The sequence below is a fragment of the Notamacropus eugenii genome, chromosome 6, assembly GCF_028372415.1.
Source record: "Notamacropus eugenii isolate mMacEug1 chromosome 6, mMacEug1.pri_v2, whole genome shotgun sequence".
NCBI classification, from domain to species: domain Eukaryota; kingdom Metazoa; phylum Chordata; class Mammalia; order Diprotodontia; family Macropodidae; genus Notamacropus; species Notamacropus eugenii.
Genome location: NC_092877.1, coordinates 161,736,359 through 161,753,510, shown reverse-complemented (window position 1 = coordinate 161,753,510; position 17,152 = coordinate 161,736,359). Strand labels below are relative to the sequence as shown.

At 35.8% G+C, this 17,152-nt stretch overlaps 1 protein-coding gene across 4 annotated transcripts in view; it reads left to right on the top strand.

Annotated features, from left to right (window-relative positions):
- The window catches only part of FSTL5 (follistatin like 5), a 1,060,999-nt gene extending 1,058,019 nt beyond the window's left edge, over positions 1-2,980 (top strand). For all 4 annotated transcript variants that reach the window (XM_072621397.1, XM_072621400.1, XM_072621398.1 and 1 more), the window contains one exon: positions 237-2,980. In XM_072621397.1, the coding sequence (XP_072477498.1) occupies positions 237-939 (703 nt within the window). In that variant the 3' untranslated portion in view covers positions 940-2,980. The remainder of the gene's footprint in view (positions 1-236) is intronic.
- The last annotated feature ends 14,172 nt before the right edge of the window (positions 2,981-17,152 follow it).

Genomic DNA, 17,152 nt, shown 5'->3' with positions numbered 1-17,152 from the left:
ATTTTAGCTATTTTACTTTATATATGCTAATTATAATTGACACAAAATAAGGAAAATGTGATTTAGAAGAAGTTGGATTTTAGATCTTTTTTTCCAATTAAGCTTGAGGGTACAAAGAAGAAAACTTGATGCAAAGATCTTTTATGGCCTTAGTACTTTAACCCACAAAGTATCTTCATCATTGTAGCATAACACTGTGATTTCTTAACTTTTTTTTCTTTTTCTTTTTCTTTTAGGTTCGGATTCATTCTTCACAAAGATGAAGCTCTACTCCAGAAAATTGATCTTGAAACTCTGTCATATATAAAGACAATTAGCTTAAAAGACTACAACTGCATTCCTCAATCTCTGGCTTACACTCACCTTGGAGGATACTATTTTATCAGTTGCAGCCCTGACAGTACTGGGGCTATTCCACCCCAACTCATGGTGGACAGTGTGACTGACTCAGTCATTGGATACAATGGTGATGTTATGGGTACCCCATATGTTTCTCCAGATGGACACTATCTTATAAGCATTGATGATGTGAGAGGCCTTATGAGGGTCCAGTACATTACCATAAGAGGAGAAATCCAGGATGCATTTGATATTCACACTAACCTGCATATATCTGATGTGGCCTTCCAGCCCTCTTTTACCGAAGCCCACCAGTACAATGTCTATGGCAGCTCAGGCATGCAAACAGATGTGCTCTTTGTAGAACTTGCCTCTGGGAAGGTTAAAATGATCAAGAGCCTCAAGGAGCCTTTAAAGGCAGAAGAATGGCCTTGGAACCGAAAAAACAGGTTAATCAAGGACAGTGGGCTCTTTGGCCAATACTTGATGACACCATCCAAGGAATCCCTATTTATCTTAGATGGACGACTCAATAAGTTAAACTGTGAGATCACTGAAGTAGAGAAAGGAAACACAGTCATTTGGGTTGGAGATGCCTAAAGAACCAAGTTAGATAACTACTGAATGAATAGTTTTATAGTACATTGCACTTAACTCCATTCTTTCAACTTACGGTTTTTCTTTGGAAGTTTATATTCTAACCTGGTATAACTTACATCATTTGGTGACCCAATGGAATGTGGATTTCGGTATGACAGTATGTCTTTTTAAGACATACTGATTGCAATCAATATCAGAAATAGTGGGGAATTGTCCAACTTGTTTAAAAGAAAGTTCTATAGTTACACTGTAAACTGATGATCACAGAGAAATTTCCAGAAAATTTAGCAAGTTATATCAAAATTGGGGAAATTTTCCTGGTACTTAACCTCCATTACATTTTAAGGGTGATTTTTTTTAAATTTTTGTTGCTATTTTTTCCCTCTTTCAGTTTACTTCAAATCACAAATAAAGGTATGTGCAACCTTAGAATTCTGAAATGAAAGCATTCTGTCCTGTCTACTATTTATAATCTTCTTGTGCCTTGAAGGGAATGTCTCATGAGGAAAAAGAAGAGAAGAAAGATAATATATTCTCATGTGGTTTTACATGGATGGTCCTAGGAAAGAAAAACATGTAGTCCCTCCTTAGTCAAATCTTGCCTTCAGTCGTTTGTTTGACCCTCAGTTAATTACTCTTTTCGAAGGCATAAATTGGCCCTGGGGTGTATGTAGGTAACAGAAGATAGAACTGGAAATTGAGTGTACCACATAGCATGGAGGGGAGGTAAAGGGATGTGGGAAAAATGCTTGTAGGGTCTTCTGTACTCAGAATGTTTCTAATCTCTAGAGTATGGGTATATTTTTATTGCGGGTTTTGTTTAGTATGTCACCTGCTTATATACAGACCTTTTCCTTCATCAGTAGTGAGTAGATGTTCATTTCTTCCTTTCCAGATAGCCCAGGGATTGGATCATATATATGTGCTTAGAGAAAATTTCATGTAATGAAATGAACCCCAGATCTGACTATAAAGCTTATTTTGTATTAGGTGTTTGATGATTTAGATATATGATTCAGATAAAAAGATTATTAACCCCTCTACTAATAGTTTAAGCTATGATTGATCATCCATTGCCTTTGCTATTTACCTGTATTTTCTCAAAATATTACCTGTATTTTCATCACTTTTTTGTCATTGACTTAGTGTTCTTCTCCCCTACATAATTGCTAAATATTCACTCAATAGATTGTCCCCCTTTAGGTGAAAAGCTAGAAACTCCTCTCCTTTAGGACACCATATGGAGACTATCATACTCTTTCTTTCACGATTCTTCATTCTTTTCTATTCTTTTTGGCTGTGTCTCTATCTCTCTCCACGACCCCTCCCTTTACTTTTTCCAGTCTCTCTTTCTTTTTATATCACTCTTTGTCTTTCTGTTTCTCTCTGTCTCTCAATGTCAATCTTTTCTCTGAATCTATCTCTTCCACTGTTTCTCAATATCAATTTCTAAGATTTTCTGTCTCTCTGTTTCTCTGCCTATCCCTCCTTCCCAGCAAAACACACAACAGAGAGTTAGTTTATTGAAATAATGCCCATATCTCCCATAACTGCATACATGTTTAGAGAGTTTTTTTCCTTACACTTACTTTGATAAAAAAAATGCTTATGAACTATTGGAATGACTTCCATTTAGTAAAGGCAACTAGAAAAGGTCTTTTTAAAACTATAAACTTTGATCTGGTTTAGATTGTGTAAAATGTTTAGAAAACTGGAATTTTATACTGTGTAATCTCTTCTGTGAATATAGCATCCTGCACTGTGTGGTACAGTAGATCTTCCTTTAGCTTGAGGAAATTTCCTGGGAGATAGATTTAATAAACAACTGCAATCAGCTTTTGTTTCTTGTTACTGAATCTGCTTTGCCTTTTAACAATTTCTCCCATTGTGAACATGAGCCATGTAAGCTGTTATTTGATGATTTACAGTAGGTCTGTCTCATACACTCTTTTTCTGTAACATACAACATGTGGATGTTCTGTCTGTAGAAAAAAAAAACTGCTTGATAAAAGGAGAATAAACAAACCCCTTACATTTTAAATCCTTGTAATGTCAGTCAATATTCTAATATATGTATGCCAATGTTTCTCCTACCAATAGCTCAAGAAGATGAGAAATCCTTATTTACTTGAAAGAGGAAGAATAAATAGTTGAGGCATATTTGCTTTCATCAGAAACTGGGTAGCTCTGACTCTTCCTATGACCTATGATATTCTCTTTGACATCTTATGACTAAGAACTATCAGCTCATTGACCTTTGTGCAGAAATGTACATTTTAATCAACACAAAGGACAGAGTGATAATATCATCCAAAAATATGTAAAAGAAACTGCTCCAATGCAATACTTCTTCTTGCTGCTGACTTGAATTGTAAATAGAATGTTTTCAATGATCATGTGTCCCCCCCTAAAAAGCACTTTGCTACAAATTTCTTTCTAACACTTAAATCTTGAGTAATAAATTAAATACATTTTCACTTCAGCTGCAGCAGCAATTATATCATCTAATGTAATTCTACAAAATTCCTCTTCTTTGTAGTCTAGCAAAATATTTTTTTCCCTTTAAGATATGATTCTAAGGATTTTTTTTTAGCATTTCTCTGCTTTGCATGTTCCAAGAGAATATGGTTACATTTATTCCAGATCTAATTTCCCTTTTTTCACCAGACTTGTTGAAGATTTTCTCACTACCAATTACGCACTGATTCATTGTCCATTAGAAAACCAAGATGCTTACTTAGATGCTTTTTCTCTTTAAAGCAACTTAAATATCGGACCAATTAAGGATAACCAAAGGTAAATAGTACAAAATCTTCAGAGTTAGAAGGGACCTTATAAATTACCTTGCAAGTTGAACTCCATATCCTATACAGAAATTCTCTTGGTAGAATCTCTGACATGTCATCCAGGTTTTCTCTGAACACTTCTAATGATGGGTAACTCTTTGCCTTACAGGCATTCTTTTTTTAAACAGTTCCAGTTTTCATACTTTCTTTTACTCAGCTGAAATCTTTCACCCTTCAACTCTGCCCATTTGTCCAAGTTCTACTCCTTGAGGACTACATAAATGAAGTCAATCCCCCATCTAAATCAAAGATCATCAAATTTTCATGGCAGCTATTGGTTTTCCACTAAGACTCTCTCCTTGAACCTGAATAATTCTGGGTCCATCAACTATTTCTCATGGGGACACAGTTCTTAGTTTCTTCCTTATTCCATTCCCCACCCTCTGGATATCCCTTATCCAAATTCATCCTCCAGAGTGCTACACCAAGAATTAAGCGTAATATTCCAAATGTGAATTTTGGGGGGAGGGAGGGGACAATGAATTTGCCCACCTGATTCATTCATTGAGTTTGGTTGCACTAAAATCCCTCCATATCACATGTACTCCTCTTAAGCAATCTGTCTCCCATCCTGTAAGTGTAGTGTTATTGTTTGGATTCTAAGTGCAAAATTTTGCATTTTTTCTGTTATATGTCATCCTACTAGATTTAGTTCATTCTTCTAGCCTGCCTAAAACTTTTTGAATACTGATTATCATCCAACATATTAATTACTTGTACTAGTCCTTTTGTCATGCACAGATTTGATAACTATGTCTTTCTTTTCTTCATCCAAGTCATAATAAAAAAAATACTGAAAACAGGACCAAGAACTGGTCTGTAAGCCATAACACCACTTTAGATCTGATTACCTAATCAACTATTAACTCATCTAATTATAGTGTTCCACATTTCTCACTCTTACCCCAGAAGTTGTTGAAAGATTTTTCCAAATGTTTAAATAAAATCCTAATGCCCTATTAATGCAGCATTTCCTCATTACAATAACCATCTGAAAAAGAAATAGGATAGTTTGGCATGAACTACTCTTAATGAAATCATGCTGATGCCTAAACTTCACCTTTTTTCCCCCAAGCATACATACAATAACCATTGATTTCATCATCCAGAGATTTCATAACCCATTCTGGAATATGGAATTATCAACACAAACTCAACACATCTATATTTTCAGGATGTATGCCTTATTTATTTATTTAGTTGTTTTTAGGATGAGAACATTTTCCTCTCTCCTGACTTTTTAATAAAGAGTATGATTCGGTGACCATATCTGAATATCACTTCAAAATCTTGTGCAATGCAGCACATTTAGGCCAGAACCCATTTAGGCAGCTAGTTCATCCCTTTTTCAACATTTATCTATGGTTTCCACTTTCTATTTAATATATTTAGGGTCAAAATCTTCCTACCCTTTCTAGGATGATCATTCTTTCTGATGAGAAGACAGAAGGAGCAGAATTTTTTAATGTATTTTACATTTGTACCATTTGCCTATCAAATACTTACATAAGTGTGCATACATGAATACATACACACATACATATAGCTTAGACCTTAATTGACTTCAATTTAGTCAAGATAACAAAAACAGGTTAAGGTGGCACTATGGATAGAGTTGAACTTGGAGTCAGGGTGGTGTTAAGTTTTAATTTTTTATCAGACCTATTGCTTGACACTGAACAAATCATTTCCCATCTCTCTGCCTCAGAGGATGCTAATAGCTCCTACTCATTGGGTTATTGTGAGGACCAAAGGAGGTGGCACATAAAGCACTTCACAAACATTTAAGTGCCATAAAAATGCTAGTTATTGTTATTAAAATGTTAGCATATTCCAGGTACCAAAGACAAATGAAACAGTCCTGGTCTTAAGAAGTTTTTTTTTTCCTAGTGAGGGAATTGCAACATGTACAAAAATAAGCATATTATGAAACCAATTGAGAAGGGAAAGAATGTTGACCCCCGGGGAAAGCTTGTTGGATGACATGACAACTGAACTCAACTCTGAAAAATAAAACAAAACAAAACAAAACAAAACACTATGGGTTTGAAAGGATAGAGATCATGAGATATCACATTTTAGGCATGAGAAATAGCTTGCATGAAAACATAGTTTTGGGAATTAAAGAATCAAGTTTTGGAAAATATTAATGGATTTAGAACTGGAAAGGAATTACAAAAGTATTCTAGTCCACCTCTTTTATTTTAGAGGTAGGGAAGTTGATGTCCAGAGGAGTGAAATGATTTGCCCAAGACTATTATGAGTGTGTAGTCTGTGGCAGAAACAGGATTCAGAACTGCATCCTCTGATTCCACATTCAACTTTTTTTCCATTGTACCCACACTTCCTTACACAAAACAAGGCAATTATTCAATCATGGGTTTAGATCTAGAAGTCAATATGTGGCCTTCAAGGATTTGTTTCTACTTGGATTTACATCATTGCCAGTACAACCTCTTCATATTAAATATAAGCAAACAGAGAGGGAGAGCTTAAGAAATTTGGCTTAGGTCATAGAGAGAGGGGTAATAGAAGTGTTGAGATTTGAAAAGAAAAACAACAAAATATGTGCTCTGAAAACAAACCCATCATTTAGTCTAGATATAGAATTCATGATGAGGGATGTCAAGGTAGCATAAAATAAACCTGAGAAGGCCGTAGGAATCATATTATAGAAGGTCTTAAATGACAGGCTACTCTATATTATAAGTAATGGGGAGGGATACTAAAGACTTTTGAGTAGGGGAGAGACTTGGTCTTAACTATGCCTTAATAAGATTCCTTCAGCATCTATGTTTAGAATGGACCTGAAAGAAGACATATCGGAGGGATGCAAGTGATTAGGTCAATTAAGCTGGGAGAGGTGAATAATCCTTGAACTAAGGACATGTCCCCATAAGAGAAGAGAAGGTTACTGGTTTCTACCAGATATTGTAGAGATAGAAACAACAAGATTTCAGAGCTATTTGGATATAGGGGCTGAAGGACAGGAAGAAATAAAGGTTAAGATCCTGGGGGAATGGGAGAATGATCTTGGCCAAAACATATACTAGGAATTTTAGAAGAAGGACAAGTTGGGATGAGGGAGGGGCTGAGGGATAGAAAAAGAGTTTTGTTTTGGATATGTTAGATTTTGGATGTCTCAAGTACATTCAGGAGATTTTCAATAAACAGGTAGAGAGGTGAGACTGGTATTCAAGAAAGAGATTAGATTTGAGTATACACATACGAGAATCATTTATTTAAGGATGATATCGGAACTTTGTTGATCATTAAGAGAGTATATTCAGAGATAAAAAAGGGCCCAACATTTTTTTTCACAGGTTTCATTTCTTTCTGAGTTTTTCTTTTTATAACCTAGAACTTCACATAGTGCTTTACACATAAAAACGTAATAAATACTTTCTTCATAAATGATTGCATTTATTTTAGTTTCATGACATGGTTTGTAATCATATCAAATAAATTCAAGTCAAATCAAATGAGTTAATATGTGAATGCCTTCTGAACCATACAGTTCAACAGGAATTCTAGCTATGATAGTTACCTTTATAATAATAGCTAGTATTTATGTAACAATTATAATAATTATTTTTACTATCATCTCCTTGTCTTAAAGAGTACATCTGGCACTCTTATGCTCACTTTTATATCTTCACCTTTTGATCACATCAGCAAAGTGCTAACCAGATAAGATCTTCTGAGGCCTTGTGATGCCTAGCTTCTGCCAGTGGCTTGACTCTTTGCATCTGACAACAAGCATAGATTCTGGGGTTACTGTGTGATCTAAGTATTCTTGCATGTGCTCATCCAGAGTCAGTATCATAACTAAATTGCTTCGAACAGAGATGGTCATCACAATTCATCTGATCTAAGAGTCTGAGGGACACTTCAAATTGACATGATTAGGACATTGTTCCTTAATAACTGCTTCACTAGGTAGAAGTCATTAACCTAGGGCTATAATAACCACCTTTAAGAAATTCTCTCTTGCTGGTGACCTAATTGTCACAACCAAAAACAATACCTTTACCTGCACCTCCCCCCTCTAAACACACATTTTACCCCCTTTTAGGTTTACTGCAACGGTAATACCAAATGTGTCTTGTAGTTCAACAGTGATAAAACCTATGGAGGACTGGGTAACTAATGAGATTATACTTCTGTAGTATCTGGTATTCTTTTTCACTGGCCAGCCTATGTCAATTTTTGTATACCTCAAAGCCAAGGCTTCAAGAACACACCTAGGGGAAATGATCATTTTGGTACCTTGAACCAATGTTCTAGAAATTTACATATCCAGCATTAATTCAATACATTTTGTTCCATTTCTACTGTAAACATAGCACTGTGGGGAAAGGAGGAGAGAGATAAAAAAATATTCCTACTTTCAAGGAGTACAGAACCAAATTGGAAAAATAAGACAGCTCTCTCTCTCTCTCTCTCTCTCTCTCTCTCTCTCTCTCTCTCTCTCTCTCTCTCTCTCACACACACACACACACACACACACACACACACAATGTCAAACCATATGATAAGACAAATAGTAAGACAATAATACAAGAGATAAGTATGTGGTCAAATGACAAAGATGATAATGGCAATGAGTCATGTATATAATGTTTTGAAGTTGGCAAAGCATTGCCTCCATTATAACCTTTTCCATTTATAACACTTAGATATTATCATTACTCATATTTTATAGATGAGAACAGTGAGATTTGCAGAAGTTAAGTGACATTTACAGAGCTACCAAGGCTCGTAAATGTCTGAGACAGGAATTACATTTGGTCCTCCTAATGCTGATACCAGCCAAACTCCATAACCTCTGATCTCAATATGACTCAATAGAAAAATAAATAAGAATTGTGAAAGACTTCAAAGAAAAAGTAAGACTTGATCTAGGATCTTGCTGACTGAATCCAGACTTCAATCCTCTTAATGAAAGGATTTGTTCTGTAAAACTTGAACTCAGTCAAAAGACTCCACCCAATGACCTAGAAGGCCACATGTGGCCTCAAGGTGGCAGGTTCCCTACACCCGTGCTCAACTGTAATTATAGGTAAAGTTTAGTTAGTCAGAAAATGGGAGGAAAAATTTTTAAGTTATATGAGCACAATGCATGTAGGTTGGAATTTGTAAGATGCAATTAAGGAACAGTGAATAGAACAATTTGGCTAGAGTGGAGTGTTGAGAAGCAGTAGGGTTTAAGGTTGATAGGGTAGGATTGGGTCAGATTGTGGAAGACCTTAAGTACAAAGCTAATTAATTTTTAATTTATCCTGAATAATGGAAATATTTTTTAAAAGTTTTTTTTTCAAGAGAGTAGAAACATATTCATCGAACAGCACAATTTTCACTTTGGAAAATTTAAGTAAGTTGAAAACTTTAATCCTAGAAAGGAGTAGGATGATTTATTGAAAACAACACTGATTTTTTTAATCATAAAGCCACGATTCTAAGGAGGATGGGCATATATTTTTTTCTTTATCTATAGAATGAAGGGATTGGAGCAGCTGATCTCAAAAGCTCCTTCTAGCTCTAATGCCATTCAATGACTTACTCAAAATCACACAATTAGTTAGTGGAGGCTTTAGACACTAGCTGTGTTACTCAGCAAATCACTTAACCCTGATTGACTCAGTTTCCTCATGCATAAAATGAGCTGGAGAAGGAAGTAGCAAATCACTCCAGTACCTTTGCCAAGAAAATCCCAAATGTGTCAAGAAGAGTCTGGCATGACTGAAAAGTGATTCAGAAATAACAAAAACATCAGCATGAAAACTCAGCTTTACTGATTTCTGATCAAGGTTCTTTAATTTGGGCAAAGTTTGTCTGACTGCATTAAATTAAATGTCCTGGGTCTAGGGAACATATGTGAAATGGTAGGATCTAATCAAAATTGCTTAAACTGAACTGGGCTCATAACAAGCTTCTGTGAACAGAAATGTCCATCTGAAGTAAGATGTCAACTTAGTCCAACCTCCTTATTTTATAAATAAAGAAGCCAAGGTTCAAAGTTTATATTTGCATATAGTCATAGATAATAACTGACAGATATTGAATTTGAACTGAAACTGATTCTAATTTCAGTATTTTTCCACCTTCATGAGATTAGTAAGAGGCTATTCTGAAAACCTACCCCCAGAGAAGATGCATGGTAATGGATAAATGTGATAGGCATAGCAAAGGAAAAAGTCACAAGTCATGGAGATGGTGAAGATGGAAAAAAAATACAGATTTCAAGATGTCATGAGGAGAAAGATAGCCTCTTCATCAGAAATAGGGAAGTCAGTGGAGAGTGAAGGGAAGGGATTCATGGTCAGAAAATAAGTTTGCTTTAGATGATATAATTTTGGGACATTCAACTTAAAATAAACAACTGGAGATGCACGTCTAGAGCTCAAGAAAAAATATCAGTGTGGTGCATTCTGTTCCTAGAAACATCAGTTCCAGTATCACCTCCTGAGAGCTTGAGCCTTTTTGCACTTTACTTATACATTGGCATTATCAGTTTTAAGTCTCCCATTCCAAAAACCTGAATAGTGGTTTTTCTTCTGTAGTAAAATAATCCAGTCCTGCTCTACATGAGCCATTTCCTTCTACATGGGTCACTAAGGGTTTCATAGCTATGTAAGAATAGATGTAATATCTAACAACTTCTCACCAGAGATACATTTTTAATAAGTCCTTCTTTTAAGAATATTATAATTCTATTTGGAAAGCACTGCAGTTTAAAAATAAGACAAAAATGGACATGCCCATCATAGCTATAAATATGAGGGCTCTTGTTTAGGAGGTTGAGTCCTTTAGAGTATATTAGGGAATTGGTGTCATAATTTGCTAAACAGACCATAATTTCCTAGATCAGTAATTACAACATTATAACTCAAGTATCCCAAACCATAACTTTACTTCTATTTTACGTCCATTACCCATACCTAGAAATCATGGGCCCAGATATTTCATAACTTACATGGAAAAACACAAGTTTAGTGACCTGCTGGGCAGGCACTTGACCAGTGATTTGGTTTGTTTTTCGGGGGTTTTGAGAGATAGTGGACAAATAGCTTTAACTATATCAAGTTAATATATGAGAAGCTTTTAAATATGAGAGATCTAAGGCTCATCAATTTAGAGCAGGAAAGGGCCTCAAAGGTCTGTTAACCTAGGCTACTTAATCTACAGATGAAGTAAGTAAGGACCAGAGAAATTTGGTGATTCTCCTTAGGTCACATAGGTGCCAAATGACCAAGTCAAGTCCAGAATCCAGTTTCTCTGAATTAATAACAACACTAATTCCATTGTACCACATTGGCAAAGAAATTGTATTGGTGCACAGAACAGGATTTCATTTATTTTTCAATACTGATCTTCTCCAAAGTATGCTAACATATACACTAACATATATATGGATAACACATATATTTGATCCTACTTCTGGGATTTTACTCAATTCTAATATTTTGTCAGGTGTTTCATTTGGCTAAGGGATGTGATTTTTATTTTCATTGTTTTTAATTGCCAACAAATTCTGTCTGATTCTGGTTTTATGTGTGCTTTTCCATACATAATTCCCCTTTAAGAAAAGTTGAAAAGTCTACCTCACCTAAGGATCACCTGAAAATGTGGATATATTGATTTAAATATATAAAAGTTTCTTAAGCACAAAAAAGGGCAAAACTTTTTCAAAAATCCATATTTTCCTTTCCATTCCTTGTTTCCACTATTCATCTTTTCATAAACTTCTTTTGCTATTATTGTCAGGGAAGCAGGACACTGGTTATTGGTAAAAGAAGGTTGGGGTGAAAGAAAGGAATGAGCATCTATGTAGTGCCCACAAAATGCCAGGTACTGTACTAAGGTTTTTAGAAGTATGATTTAATTCGATCTTCACAACTCTGTGAGATAGGTTGCTAGTATTATCCTCATTTTATAGTTGAGGAAACTGAGGGAAACAGGTTGCATAACAAGTAATGCCCTTATTCTAGACCTAGCACTCTTCACTGTATAGCTTCCCCATTGGTAGATGTTGCCAGTAATCCTAACGAGGGTAGTGAAAGACAAATTCTGAGACAACCTATAGGCAACTTGTAAAAGTAATGAGATCTTAACTCTCTGGCTTTTTGTTTGTTCTGGCTTAGATGTTGGGAGAGGAGATAAAGGTAAGCTGAAAGTTATGTGAATGGAAAGATGAAGCAGATGTAGCTCTGGGGGTCAGACTCCTCTGGGTGGTAAACGTTCTTGATGAATTATTACAGATTTTTATCTATCTTGTTTGCACCTGTGGTGTGAGGACTTGCCAAGCCAGGCTCACACACCTTTGATGCCCACCTATCACCCAAGTCCCACCTCTGACTCTAAGAATCTGTAGCATATGAAGTGGCTACACTCTGTTAAAACTTTTCAGATGGGGTAAACCTGATGAAGGGTAATGAATAGGCCTCAAAGCTGGCAGTGAGTTAGGGGAATGTCTACCTCATGAATATGACACATCTCCTGCTAGAATGGGCAGATAAGAAAAAATATATTCCAATGACCATGAATATGGCATTTTGAAGCACTTAAAGCTTGGTCAGACATCAAAGATACCAAGGTCATCTACTACTTCTTGGGCCATCTCCAGTCATCCTGAGTTTTGTTTTATTACTAGACTTTAACGATTTTGGAAGACGAAGTGAGGCAGACAACTTTGTACAACTCTACCTCCCTTAAATACAATTCATATGCAAAGTCAGGATTTCACCCTATGATGTCATCAGTCCTTTTCAAAAAGGAGGGACAAACAACTACAACATTTGTCTGTTTCAGAGGTCAGGAAACACTGACAATACTCTTTCTTGTCCTCCAGTGTACGGATTGCCACACTTTTCATCCCATGTAATGAATCTAAGGTCCAAGTTGAAATGTTACAATAAGGAATTCAGGAAGCTCACATTTTAGTGAATATGTATTTAAGTAGCTCCTCCCAGATCTTTCATTTAAGAAAGGTGTCCAGAACAGTCACTTCATTATTTCCCACTGGCTATATTTCTCTGAACATCATGCCAGCTACCCTTCCTCTGCCTCTACCCTTTAATATTTCAGATTATTTCTCTGTGTCTCCCCTCACACACTAGATTATGAGCTTCTTTAGGGTAGTAACTATTTTTGCTTTTCTTTGTATAGGTACTTAGAAAATATTTACTGAATGATTGAATGATTGATTTGATCCACCCCTCTTCAAGGGTTTAGGTGTTTCAATTTGAGGAGAAAAAGAATTGTTCCACCTGAGTGTATACTTCTTTCCCTGCTCATCTCCAAGATAAGTATTGGGGCAGATCTCTAATTCTCTAACCATTTCAAAGATCTCTAGCCTAGGAGTATGATTTTCAGGGGTTTAGAACAGAAACAATTTCTTGGTCACTATTGAGGAATATTCCTATAAAATACTGGTTATAAAAGGACCATCACAAATAATGAATGGAGACATAAACCCATTTATCCAAACAAACAACAGACAGAAATTAGAGAAGTTACAGAGACCAGAATAAACCAAAAATATATAAGTAACTGAGCTCTTTAGAAGAAAATTATATAAAATCTCAGCTCAATCAAGTGAGAGGCTCTGATCTCATTCAAGAAGAAATCTTCTCTGACATATCTAGGGAGATAAGTGAAAAATAAGGAGCATGTTGAATATTTGGCTTCCCTTTATATGTCTATCATTTCTGAAATCTTGTTCTCCTACTTTGAGTCAATATCAAGCTTCATGTTTTTCTCCCAAGAGTCTGGCATGAACTGCTCCCAGTACTGCCGGTACCCAGAATCATGTCATATATAATCATTTTCCCTTTCGGTTAGGAGTCACAACTTTTTCTAATTATGCAAGAGCATGCAAAATGCTCTAAGTTGTGTTGGAAACCCTGTTCTACTGAATTATCTTTAATCAGTGATCAGCAAGTTGGAGGATTATGCTTAGGCAGAAAAATTATCAAACCAATTTCCTTTGACTAATTTATCAGATAGTTTCTAGCCTCAGGAGCTGTGAAAATTATAGAGTTAAAATACTCAATGTTATCTTATATATAAAAGTAACCCAAAACACTAAATTCTACTTTTTCCCAAGATTAGCAATTACTATCATGATATGCTAAATAATAATTGCCCTTCATGAGGACATCAACTTTCAGTTAAATAGGGCAACTATTAGAATGAGAAAGTAAATGTAACACGAACAAACTATTAAAAAGTTATATAATAATAATGCTGGGGACCCCAGAGTTCATTTACTGAAACTATCTTTGATCTATTTTTGATTGATGAAGAAAATGCAGCTTTCTTTCATCTGTCTTTGAGAGATGAAGAAGCTTAGACTCTGAGATGTGAAATGAATTGCAAGATGGGTCAGAGTCAGTATTAAAACTCCCAATTTCAGACTTCGAGTCCAGTAATCTTCTATTGTACTGAATTTTCCAGTCTCTCCAGAGGGATTTAGGGAAGAGGGAAGGGATGCAGTGTACAGCCAAGAAGCAGGGGAGTCTCTACTTCCCGAAGGAGTTACAGAAGGAAGATCCATGTGGACTCAGTAAGAAGTAATGTTTCAGTCATGAGGCAAGGCAGATGTCCTCCTTTTAATTTTTCCTTGCCTTGAAATATGAGTTTTTTGTTAATTTGGCTGCTTTCTTTGCTGATGCATGATTGTGTGTTAGATACAACATATGGGTGTATTGGCTGAAATGATGCCATTGACTGATTTCTCGTTGCTTCTTTTCGTCTTTGGCTAGGCATATGGAAGTAGAAAGACCTATGATTTTATTTGTGCAATTATAGTCAGTGGTGAAATTCCCTTCATAGTTCTATTGCCAACTCCTCTGAAGCTTGTAGTTTTAGAGATTTGCCAGGAATACTAAATGTTTAGTGACTTAACTAGACAAGTTATATCAGGGGCAAGAGGACTGTGTCTTCCTAATATGAAGTCCACCTCTCTTCCATTAAACAATGCTATTTTTCAATTAATTTAATTATTTTATCCAAATTAAATGCTAATATTTGATTTATGATTCCTGGCTGGCCTTTTGATAATCAATACTATATGGATTCATAAGTGAAATATTAACTGCAGAATATTTTAAATATCAGGTTCTTTGTAGGGAACATCTGCATAGGGAACATCCAATAGTTCTGGTGTCCTGATAGTATGGTGTCTTTTATATTTATGTGGAGACTCCTAGGAATTAAAAAAAAACAAAAAACTTCGATTACTCTAAATATGAGAAAGTAGTATTGTTCCAGTAATTCTCATGAGCTCTTATTGAGGCCATGTTAATTGTTCCCTTTGGCAAACATTTTAATCTGTAGTGCCAGTGACTTCTTACAAAGTGTAATTTTATTTGAGAAACTGTTAAACTTCCCCAAAGATAAATTTTCTTAAGTCAACATGACTGTATAGCCTGGAATGGGAGATGAGGGGAAAAGCTGAAGTACCCTGAGGAGCTAAATTAGGTAAGGGGTGAGTAAAGCATTTAACTTCTGCTTATATAGGTCATAGGTCATTTGTCTGTCTTTATTTCGATGTTTTCTGTTTCACATTTAAAAGAAAGAAAAGTTGAAATAAATAGAAAAATAATAATAGGTAACCAAAAGATGAGGTGAAATAGTCTTTTAGCCGAAGAACTTGAAGGATCAACAAGAAAGCTCCATTTCACTCAGGTAAAGGGAGAGCACAGACCAGGATGGGAAACATCCCAGCAAACCAGAAGTAAACTCCACCTTAGCAAACCAGTGGGAGATACTGAGCCCTACTATGGTGCACTAGGTGAATGCCAACATCAGGGTCCCCCATCCCACTTTGTGTTTTAGCATAGCCAAGGAGACATGTAGACTCCAGCTCTGAGAACCACCACATACTTTTGTGTAGCCCCAGGAAACCAGACATCCTACAGGATCCAGACTTGCATGTGCTCCACTACCTGGACAAACAGGCAATCTCTTGAGGTCTGATCTCCACATGTTTCAGTGTAGCCACAGGGAAATGCAGAAACATGCCACCAATACTCAGCACACACTAAATACCAACTCTAGGAACTCATATTAGTACCAGGTAAACTGGTAGATACCAAAGGCCTCCTGCAGCACTAGCCATTCCACAATAAGCCCCCTCCACACGGTAAGAGACATGAAGGTTCCCTGAGGGCCTCAGGGTAATATTCAAGTATCACCAGGTAAACACCCAGGGCCTTCACAAGAAACCTGAGATGGAGACACTTCCACCTTGGGAACAGAGCTGAAATTTTTAAAAAAGGAAAAATGTCAAAAAAGAAAAGGATAAATAGAATACAACAAGAAAAGAATCTAACCATAGAAAGTTATTATGGTGACAGAAGAAAAAGAAACAAACTCAGAAGAGTACTATAATGCAAAACACTGATGGGCAAAACCCCAAAGAAAAATGGTAAGTGGTCTCAAGTCCAGTAAGATCTCATGGAAGAGCTCAAAAAGGATCTTAAAAATCATAGAAGAAAGACAGAAAAATATTAGAAAAAAATGAGAGTAAAGCAAGAGAATTATGAAAAAAATCAACAGACTAGAAAACTGCTTAAAAAGTAGAATTGGTCGAAGGGATGAAAAGATACAAAAATCCACTGAAAAAAACAACTCCTTAAGAGTGCAAATAGCAAATGGAAAAGGAAATAAATTAATTAAAAACGACACTTTAAAAGTTCTAATTGGGCAAGGGGAAGCTAGTGATTCTATGAAACATCATAAATCAATCAAACAAATTCAAAAGAATGAAAAAAATGAAAGAAAATATAAAATATCTCATGGCCAAAGCAACTGACCTGGAAAAAGAGACAATATCAGCATCTTTGGACTACCTGAAAGCTGTAATCAAAAGGAGCATCTAGACAGCATCGTTCAAGAAATTTTAAAGGAAAACTATCCTGATGTCATAGAATCAGAGGGCAAAATAGACATTGAAAGAATCCATCGATCATCTCAAGAAAGACATCCCGAAACAAAATCATCAATGAACATTGTAGCCCAATTTCAGGACTATCAGGTAAAGGAAAAAAATACTACAAGTAACCAGAAAGAAACAATTTAAATATCAGTGAGTCGCAGTCAGTATCACAGGACCTGGCAGCTGCAACATGAAAGGATTAGAGGTCATGAAACATGGTACTCCAGAGGTCAATGGAGATAGGACTGCAACCAAGAGTCACTTAGACAGCAAAAGTAAGCATAATACATTAAGGAAAAAAGGTCATTCAATGAAAATGAAGAATTTTAAGCCTTCATAAGGAGAAGTCTAGAACTAAACCAAAAATTTGACCTCCAATATCAAGTCCCAAGAGAAGTATAAATGGAAATGCTAAACAGGTAGA